Here is a 10623-nt window from a genome sequence, read left to right as displayed (position 1 = left end):
CTTTTTGGTCGGCTGAACCCCCAAGGTAGTGATCATGCTCAACTCCCGCAACACCATCCTTGTCCTTTGGTGCTGGGCTTTGGTCTTTCCCCCCTGACATGTCCAAGCTTTGCTACTGCCTCCAGCTGTGCTTAGTTTCTGAGGCCACTGTTTCTTGGTCAAGGAGGGATGAAGAACTGACCATCACATAGTCCCCACCACAGAGCAGAGAAGCTGCAGACTTGCTGTCTGTCTTTGCTGCTGCGACCACCTCAAACCCATTCTGTTTCCCTCTGCAGCCCACTCCTTACGATGTTACACGTGCAAGGAACCAATGGACATTGCTGAGTGCAGAACAACCACCCTGTGCCCCCCGAAAGCCACCGTGTGCACAACAACGCTGCACTCCGTAGACACAGGTATGTATGTTTCTTTGCTTGCTGTGAGTTCTCCTGAGGAGAGATGCATCCTTCGTGGGCCAAACGACCTCATGTACTTAGAATCATAGAACAGTTTGGGTTGGAAGGGACCATTGAAGGTCATCTACTCCAACCTCCCTGCCATAAGCAGGGACATCTTTCACCAGATCAGGTTGCTCAGAGCCCCATCCAACCTGAGCTCGAACGTTCCCAGGGATGGGGCATCTACCACCTCTCTGGGCAACCTGTGCCAGTGTTTCACCACCCTCACAGTAAAGAATTTCTTCCTTATATCTAGTCTAAATCTCCTCTCTTTTAGTTTAAAACCATTCCCCCTTGTCCTATCGCTACAGGCCCTATTAAAAAGTCTGTGCCCTTCTTTCTTATAAGCCCCCCTTAAATATTGAAAGCCTGCAAGAAGGTGTCCCTGGAGCCTTCTCTACTCCAGGCTGAACAACCCCAACCTTTCCTCATGGGAGAGGTATTCCAGCCCCCTGATCATCTTTGTGGCCTCCTCTGGACCCACTCTAACAGGTCCATCTCTTTCCTGTACTGAGCAGAGTAGGGGCAGAATTACCTCCCTCAACCTGCTGGCCACGCTTCCCTCTCCTCCTCCCAGTCCCAGTCCCATAATAAAGGGATTATCCTTTAACTTCCCTTTAAGAACCCAGGTGGTGTTATCCAACCTTAGAGTGGGAAGGAGAGAAATCTGTCAGATTCAGAGCCTCATAGCGAAGCATACAGGACTCATCCTGTTCGGTCTGTTTTGTTTTTCCTACCCCTATGCCCTTACGGACCCTGAACCTATAGATGTGTGCAAACATATCGCAGAAACCCAGGGGCTCTCTCCTTGTTTGTAGATGCTTTCACCTAGCACCGTCTCACCAGCGACCATGCCAGCGTTACGCCTGTGCTTCTTGGCACTGCCACCTTGCAGAGCCATTGCAGGAGCAACTCACCTGAACAAAATACACAGGGACTTGTGTCCCTTATCCACGCTAGAATAACTTTAGAAGGAGCAGGAGGGAGAGAGGGAGGAGGCAGCAGGGAGAAACAGTGGACCTGTTCCTAAAAGAGCAGTCTGGATTATAGCCACCCATGGATTAGAGATGCTCGACCCCTTATTTGCCTTTATTTACCTATAAACACTTTACTTTTAATTCCCCTCCATTGCACAGTCAGTGTTTCTCAATGCCAGCTGTCTGCACCTTCCTTTACCATTTTTTTCTCTTTCTTTTATTCTTCTCCCCCTCTCCAATCTCTCTGTTTCAGGTTACCCCTTTTTCGGCAACATCACTGTAACCTGAATGCCGCTCCTATGACGGGATAGGGGCAAAAAAACCTAAGTCATGTTGCTACACTGACCTCTGCACCGATGACAACAGGAGCAGCAATGGGGCGGGAAGGAGCTCTGCAGCGCTGGGTCTGGTGGCCATGGTTGTTGGCACGCTCCTCCAGTGCTCTCTGTAATGCCACAAGTGCCCACGCTCCAGCCAAAACATCCCCACTTCTCTCTCTGCCACGCTGCCTCGTGAACTCTGAGATACTTTGGGAATAACCTTCTTCGCTGACTTGTGGCTTCACCCATCTTCAATGCTGTGAATTCAAGTGGATTCAAACCAAAAGTTTGGGTACCTGGACCTAAAACCCTCAAATTTCCAGTTTCCAGCTGCTAAGCAGATGTTCCTCACCTTCAGCTGCTTCTGGCCCCCAGGACCCACATCTCCCCCTACAGCTTTCCTCTGTGGGGAGCAGTATTGGATGAAGCACCACGGCTCTGCACAGCAGGAGGGCCTGGAAGGTGCCATCAAGGCTGATGCTTTGGGGTCACCCTCAGCAAGAGCAGAGGCTGTATGCACACTGGACGTGGATAGTGCTTTTTTCCCAGGTCTCCTCGAGCTTCCACACCACCTGTATCTGTGGGCCTCTGTTACATTCCTGTGCACAACCCCCAAAAAATCCTGCAACCCTCCATCAGGAGCTTGGTTTATTTTCTTTCCATTTTTGGTGCCATGTCTCCAGTCAGAACAGCAGGTGGATGTTGGTCCCCTCTCACTACCTGCTCAGCAGAGTGTAGTTTGCAATTGCAGAAGGCTGGCAATTAGCTCTGTCTAGAATAAGCTATGGAATGAGTTCAGAAGGGCTCAGCCTTCATGTGTTGAGATGGAAGGTATTTCTGGAAAGCTCAAAACTAACTAACAGGCCAGGGCAGGTTAGACCTGCAAAAGCAAATTTGGGAGTTTGGCTAGCCAAAACCTTCATCAGCCCTTTGCCTGAGTTTGGGTTGCAATCAGAGCTCCTGGATTTCCCTTCCCAGATGTTTTACAGACCATTTCAAGCAACAGCTTCAGTTACTCTGCCCTCCCCTGTCCCTTCACAGCAGGGACCACAGGAAAAGAAATGTAATGATTATCCCAGACCCTCAACTCTGGGAAGAGTCAACGGCTCCATTTACACCGGTTAACAGCACTACTGGGTCCCAGCTGGGGATTTGCTCTGTTCTCCCTTGGAGCAGCTGTAAGATTGATTTTGATGCCCTGTCTGCTGTAAAACCAGATGGAGTGGAAGCAGATACAAATGAGCCAGGAGTGCCCAGCTCGTAGTCCTCTCTGGTGGGGGAGAGCTGGGGAACTTGCCATTTGCTCTGTTCCTATTGCCAGGGCTTGTCCAGGGGACAACCTGCAAGAGCAAGGGCAGAGTGGAGCGTGGGTCCATCCCATGCACCATCCTTGTGTGTTCATGCCACCCCTGTAACCTCCTCTGTGGCAAAGTCCATTTTTACTCTGTTTCCATAAGACGCCAGCCAGGGAACTAAAGGAATAAGCAGGGGGACTTTTTTTCTTCATCGCACAGAGCTAATGGTTTCTTAAGGTTTGCCTCAGTACCATTTGCAAGAAAACTTTGACACAGCATTGCATTCCTTGGCAGAGGGCCCTGTGCAAACCTGGGGCTCGGGAAGTTGATAAGCCCTTTTTTTCCTGGAGGTGAACTGCTCCGTGCTTCACTAAAACAGCCACAGCTTCCCTGAGACCCTCTTTCAATGCTGAGATCTACGGGGAGGAAAAATGCCATTGAGAGGCTAATGATTGGGAGCTACTCAAATATTGGTATTACACCCACCCTTGCAGACACAGAGCACCAGCTTCTGCTTCCCACTCGTCTGTTCTCTGTTTCCCTGCTCCAAAAACAGTCTGATGTGTTGGGCCAGAAGCAAACCACCATCACTGCCATCCTTAGGTCATATCACCTTTTCCATCCTGGGTTCAAGCTCTGGAGTAAGTCATTGTCCCCAGTGGCCTTTCCACGCTGGCTGCAGGGTCCTGTGCTGTGCTAACGTGGGCTGAACTTTCCTCCATCATGCAGATGGGGCAGGGTCTGGATACAGAGGGACTGGGAGGGTGAGGGTTCCCTTCTGGGTGAGAATCTAGCAAATAAAGTTGGATCCTCCAGTTTTCAGCCTGTAGCATCTTTCTTGCGCGCTCAGCCTTCGTCCGGGAAGGGAGCATGGGGCAGCACAGGCTGCAGGGGGGGCATGTCTCTGGCTGGCTTCCTGCAGCTCCCCAACTGCCTTATGCCAGAGAGGGGAAAAGCTACAGAAGGGGACAAGTAAGGGAATGCAAAAATACTCCTTGGAAGAGCTAGATTTAAGGTTATCCCCATTGGAAAAGAGGGGGAGAAGGGTGGCAGAAGGGCAAAGTACTGTCCAGTGGTTACTGGAGGCTCATCTGGGGCATGCACGGAGAGAAATGGGGGGTTTGTTAGTGCAGCTTCTCTTGCAGCAGGCAAAGAGAAAGCGGCTGAGCTCAGCACAGCAAGGCAAGCAGGCAGCTGGGAGCATTTGGGGTCCACTCTGTGCTGCAAAGATGCTGCGGGTGGGGACCACTGCCCTCCTTGTGTGAGCATCCTGTATCACACTGCGCTGAAGCTCTCCTGTCACCTGCGACTTGCCTGTTAATGTGGCTCCGTCGCCAGAGCAGCGAGCTTCTACTGCAGCCAAAACATAGTCAAAGGCAGGGTTTGGCTTCAAAGCACTTGTAATATGTTCCTAGATTAGGCGAGGTGAAAAACCCTTCACACAGAGTGTCAGGGCTACAAAATGTCCTTTTGCATTAATATTCGTCTGTTCACACTGTGTTAGCCTTAAGCCACAGGCTGAACAGTCGTCACTGAGAGCCCTTGCGAAGTTTGATTTGCTGCTGCTTAGGTTATTGCTTTTATTTATTCTTGCTATTTGGTTTCTAGGAGTTAAATCCAGCAAGCACCACTGCCCCAGCAAATGCAGGACACTGCCAGGGGATTCAAAGGAGTTGGCAGACTTTTGCGTCACTGGGTCAAGTGGACAAAGGGAGGGAGAAGTTTAAATATAGGCTGGATAAAATAGAACAGAGAGAGATGTGTCTCCAAAGGGCCATAAAAAGACTTGCAGCTTCTCGGCCCTGCAAGATGAGGCTTCGCAGCAGGCAGCATGCAGCGCTGCTGTTGCTGCGTTGAAGGATTTTACCTGCCCCTCTGGGGGCTTGTTCTTCCCAGCAGTCATTCTGTGCATGTCCAGAGACGTACACATTATCTCCAGACTTGAGGGCACTCCTCGATGCCTTATGTTTTATCTGGCCAAGAAGTTGCCTCTTCCATCACCTTCTAGCCCTTCTGCAAATGTGGGGCAGCCCTACAGATGTGTAGCCCCACAGATGTGCAGCCCTACAGATGTGTAGCCCTACAGATGTGCGGCCCTGATCTGCATCACCTGCTTTCAGTTGCAAATCTGCAAATGCTTTCATCCTTCTAGAAATGAAAGAGTAAAGCACGACAGAGACCAAACTGTCAGGGAGGTGTTTGCAGACCCACATTGGTGAGGATATTCAAACTGGTATACGCTGTGGAGTCCCACCTCCAGCCAACCATCAGGGCAATACGTCTGCCGTGCGTGGCCTTTCCTTGTGAGCTCCAAAAGTCTTGAAGGTGGAGTGGATATTTCAAAGGATAGTTCCTCCTCTGGAAACGCAGTGCACAACCAGCCTTGGCTTGGGCTGGATTAGGACCCAGGTTCAATCATGCTGCTTTGACTTGGGCAAGATTCCCACAAAGGCATCACTGGTGCTGTGGGAGACCAAAGGTACAAACAGCATGATTAATACTTAGAGGATCGGGGTTTCCAGGGATCATTTGCAGTTGCTTTCCACTAGTTGTAGCAGGACACTAGTCACATCATGCATAGTTGTGAGTGGTGGTAATTATCCTGACATGCCCTGATTGCAGGCTGGCTCAAGCTGCAGGTTGGGAAACACCAGGAACTGTTTTGCTGCTTTATTTCTTTTAATTATATATATTCGGTCTTCTTTGGGAGGGAGAGGGGGAAAAAGAACTATACAGCCCTCTTGGAAGGTGCATTAATCCAGGTGGGCATGAAAGAAAAGAGAGGAGACTAGGGCAGAATTTACTGCAAAACTCCAAGAGAAGAAAAAAGAAGGGAATATTTTTGTGGTCCAGACGTTTAATGTAAAACAGAGCTCTGATGTAATCAAATACAGAAAGAACTTGTAGTTCTTGCTAAAAATACCTGCCTAGAATATAAATATACATTAGCATGTAGGTGCGAGACTTACAGAGATATCTGCTACAGTCTTATATTTACAGATAAGGATTTAAATGTTTAATACTGCACATTCAAAAGTAAGTCACTTCATCTGAAGTAGTTATTAATTATAGAATGCGCTTGGCAGGACTGAAGTGCAGCAGGAGTGATATCATTTTCAATATCACTCCCAAATTATTTCTCATCTAAAACCTATCATGTGCACTTTTTTTTTTCCTTCTTAAAATAGATCTATTTTTCCATACTAAGCGGTGTATGACTTGGAATAGCTGCTTCTGACACACTGGCCCATCCTCTCTCTGATGTCTTCATTGCTCTCCTGCACTACTCTCGCGTACCTAATTCCAGGGGAACATAAATCTGAAGCCTCTTTATTCCTTACTGCTCCAGGTCTGAGAAAAAGACAAATTCCCTAAAAATGAGGTGAAAGGAAACTTTGGGGATTCTGAAGCAGATACGCTGAGGGGGCAGGGAGGCAAGCATGGCATCGTGGTTGGTATCTCAATTTAGCAAAGTCATTTAGGTTCACTTGAACTTTAGAGGGATGCTCAGACTATTGTAAAAGGATGGGGGAGATGGCCTGTGTGTGCATTAACTGCCTTCCCCGCATGCCTTCATCCCCGTTCCCTGGGGCTCCAGTCTACAGTTTGCCATGAGGTTTTAAAAAACACAAGGTGTGTCAATTAATCATTCTGTGCCCTACCTGAGGCTGGTCTGGATCCTGATGCCCTTCCCCAGTCAACCCCTATTACACAGCCAGGGATTGTCACGTAGCTCCAGGCACGGTCCTGCAACATATCTTTAGTGCCAACTGAGCTTTAAGTTTCTGAATACACTTAATAAATGTGGGTAAGGACATTGAGCCTTGGGGTGAACGAATTTTGCACTAGTCCCTCATGCGCGTATTGCTGAAATCCATGCCGATCCACAACGTTAAAGGCAACCGAAAGTCATAGCATACAAAATCCATCGGTCAGAGTCCCGAAAATCTAACCCAGTCACCTGAACAAAACCACTACATGCTCCTTTTGGCCAGCAGGTCTCTGAATACAAGGTGTGAATATATTTTTCATGTCTTCAGGCCGTTCCTCCCCATTGCAAGGGCAATTCAATGTGCCCTCAGTCACATCAGCGATGGCACACCAACACTGATGCATTGTCCCGACTCTTGTTTTAGCGCACAGCCTTGCCCTGGACTCACCAGTGTTTGGAGCAGTAGAGCTCACTCTTGCCTTGTTGTCAGCTGTGGTTGGGACTGGCCCGAACATCCCTTCATCTCCTTGCAAAAGGAATTGCTTTTGCCCAATAATCTGGGAATGAGATACAAAAGACCGCCTGAAAAAGGAGATGGAGTGATGTCAAGGTCCTCATGTTGGTGCATTTGCTTCTGCAGTACTTTTGGACCTGAGAGGGGCAGGATGAGGAGCACCCTGATGCTTGGGAGAAGTTTTGCACCTTCTTTGAGCCCTGCTGCTATGCACGCACCTTTGCTGCTTGGCTCGTTCCCCAGACGAAGCACAAACACAGGCTGAGGCACAACGTTTTTCCACTTGCCTATGTGAAATCCTGGGGGCGGGTGGCACTTTGCCAGTCGAAACTCTCCTCCAGGCAGTGGCAGGATTTCAGAGGGTGGCTGTGAGGCAGCAGTGATGGGAGATGCTTGCAGAGGGATGTGCCACCACTCCCAGCAAGCAGCACCAACCCACAGTGTGCAGTGGGCTCCAGGTTCCCAGTGGCACCAGAACGTGTTCGCTATGAGCTGATGCGAGTGGCAGAACAGCAAAGCCTCATTAACAACGTGCTTTGATGTAGCTCTTCATCATGGAGCCTCTGAAGCCTTAAAAAGGGCTGAGCTGTCTTCAGTCACAGTGAAGGTTTCAGTAGAGACTCTTCTATCTGAATGTTTGTTTTCCTGAAACCCACAGGGACTTCACAAACTCTTGCCGTGCAACGAATTCAAACCAGCAGCTGTATGTTGTTACCTGTGCACGCACAAATCCATGATCAGATGAGCCATGTCCTTATAAAGCGGGGCTAAAAACATGCCAGAATTTGTTTTTAATCTTTCCTGGCTGCTGCCCATCTCCTGGCTCTGGGGAGAGAAGACACAGGGGAAGAGGTGTTTTTAGTGTAAAGACAGCTGTCGCTGTGTTTGGGGATGACATCCAAAACTGAAAGAGAAACAAACACCCAGGAGATAGAGACAAACTCTGACACGCTTACAGCAGCGGAGGAAAGCCATCTTGGTGAGGAGGGGAGAGTTAATAACAAGACATCTGACTTCTACCCCAGAAAAGACGGGATTTTAAACAAACTACTGTCAGCCACCAGTCATGGCCATCTTGGGAAAGGGGTCTAGTTTATCTTTGCCTTTGGGGAATGCAACCAGGAGGTGTATTTTTACCTGTTGATGTCCTCAAATCATGATAGGGTTTTCTGCAAGCTCAATTCTGCTGTGCCAGCTCTGTGCAAAGATCTCGCAGGACTGTTGGGGTTCCTCATGCATAGGAAGCAAGTCTAGGTGTCTCAAGGGGCTTTTACTGCTAACCTCAAGGAGCACATGTAAAGGGTCTCCTAAGCTTATAAGACCCAACCCATATCCTTACTTCTTCTTATCACTCCTTTAAAGAAAAAAATTCATCTGAAGTATATGCATGCTTGTGGCTTTGCTGGCAGGAGGTTGTTCCAGACCCTCACTGCTGTGATGGTCAGAAACCACATTTGTAATAAAATATTGCTCTTGCTTCTCCCTGCTCTGAGGTATTTCTATAGGCAGTTGGTCCTGTCCTAGATGTTTTGTTAGGCTAAACAAGCCAGCCTGTTCTGATCTACTTTTGGAAGATCAGCTCTCCAAGCACAATGATTTTCATTATTTGTGACTGTGTCATCTTCAAGCCATGGTTATTTTGGCCAATCCAAGCTATGTGCAAGATCTCATGAGCTAAAAGGCCATCACAAAAAGGATCCTTAGAGGATCTATTGTTTCAGTGGTCTCCTGGGGCACAGTTGGGTTGGATAAAGGAGCTGAGAGGTGTTTTATTCAGGCAGTCTCTGAGCTACAAAATTACCCCTTTATGAAGGCCGTTCATGAATCCTTATCCAATGGAAAAACACAGATGAGAGTCTCCTGGAGTCTTCTTGTTGTGCCGGTTCTCCTGAACGGGGCAGGGAAAGCAAATGTTTTTCATCAAACGAAAAATGGGGATGAGCAGGCATTTCTGTCACCTAATCAGAGCACGCATGTGCACACAGCACCTCTCCGCCATTGGCAGCACAAGGATGCATGCACAGGGCTGAGCTTCAGCTTTTAGGGTCCCTCATCAAAATCCTCTCAAACTCCTTAGAGAAAGGTTGGCAGACATGCAACATCTTTTTCACATGTAACAAAATGCAATTGCTGATAGGCTGCTGCTTCAACAAGCCACCGGGTCTATGGGAGAGAATTATCAAGTGTGTGCAGTCAAGACTAACTTTCTGATCAGGGGACAACCATTAGGTCACATAAGTGCGTCTAACCCCTATAGAAAATGCTGTGGCACAAGATAAATAGCAGCAAAGTGGATCTTCATGTGCTGAATTTTCTTTTTTTTTTTCTGGAAACATGTCAGGGGTAGCAGAGTCAGGTAGAATAAAATAGAATAGAATAGAATAGAATAGAATAGAATAGAATAGAATAGAATAGAATAGGCTATTTCAGTTGGAAGGGACCTACAGTGATCATCTAGTCCAACTGCCTGACCACTTCAGGGTTGACCAAAAGTTAAAGTATGTTATTTAAGGGCACTGTCCAAATGCCTCTTAAACCCTGAAAGGCTTGGAGCATTGACCACCTCTCTAGGCAGCCTGTTCCAATGTTTGACCACCCTCTCTGTAAAGAAATGCTTCCTAATGTCAAGTCTAAGCTGAGTTGTTCAGCTCCTCTTATTTATTTTATCCAGATCTTTTATTCAGACTCTCTCTTTTCTGCACTTGCCCTGGCCCCATGGATGTTTCCATGCAGCCCAGCAACCTGTAGAGCTCAACCATCCTCCACCCCAGCAGTAGGGAGCTGGGTCCCCCACCCTGCAGTGCTCGGGGGAGGACAAGAATGTTCTTTTCAAGCTGAGAAGTCACAGAGACCTGAGCCAGGGTGGTGGGATCCATCCCGCAGAAGGCACAGCCATCTCCCAACCTCTGAACCATGGTGCCAGTGATGTTTGGGGTAGGATCTATGGGGGGTGGCTGTGTGTTTTGGAAAGGCCAGGGCAGCAGGAGCACATGCATGTGGGACTCTACACGTGGGTGGATGGATGTGCCTGTGTAATTGTTTCTCCCTACTTGCTCAATAACCTCACTTGTTTACTTTGGCATGATCTTGACAGCCCTCGAGGCCAAGGGAGAGTTAATGGATTTTATGGTATCCTGTAATCATGCAAACCTTGAAATAACATGTGACAACATGACTGGTTTATTAAGGAGGAGTAGGTGCATCTAAGAATAATGAGGCTTTTAGGAGCTTATAGTTGGGCACCAGCTAGCTTTCAAGCACTACCTACAACCCCCTAGAAGTTTGCAGCTAGTTGTCTCCAAGATCCTCGTGCTTTGTTTTTGCGGAGAAGGAGTGACATAGTCATAGAATCATAGAATCATTAA

At 48.2% G+C, this 10623-nt stretch overlaps 1 protein-coding gene across 1 annotated transcript; it reads left to right on the top strand.

Moving 5' to 3' along the window:
- Positions 1–278: 278 nt before the first annotated feature.
- LOC104080366 (ly6/PLAUR domain-containing protein 2-like) lies at positions 279–1868 on the top strand (the record flags this gene model as incomplete). Its single annotated transcript, XM_009582740.1, is given in 3 exon segments — positions 279–398; positions 1671–1701; positions 1703–1868. Coding segments are annotated over 3 exon segments (317 nt in total), but the record flags the coding sequence as incomplete, so codon positions are not given.
- Between the last annotated feature and the right edge of the window lie 8755 nt (positions 1869–10623).

Source organism: Fulmarus glacialis, unplaced genomic scaffold, assembly GCF_000690835.1.
Source record: "Fulmarus glacialis isolate BGI_N327 unplaced genomic scaffold, ASM69083v1 scaffold7408, whole genome shotgun sequence".
Taxonomy (NCBI): Eukaryota; Metazoa; Chordata; class Aves; order Procellariiformes; family Procellariidae; genus Fulmarus; species Fulmarus glacialis.
This window is presented reverse-complemented; position numbering and strand designations above follow the sequence as displayed.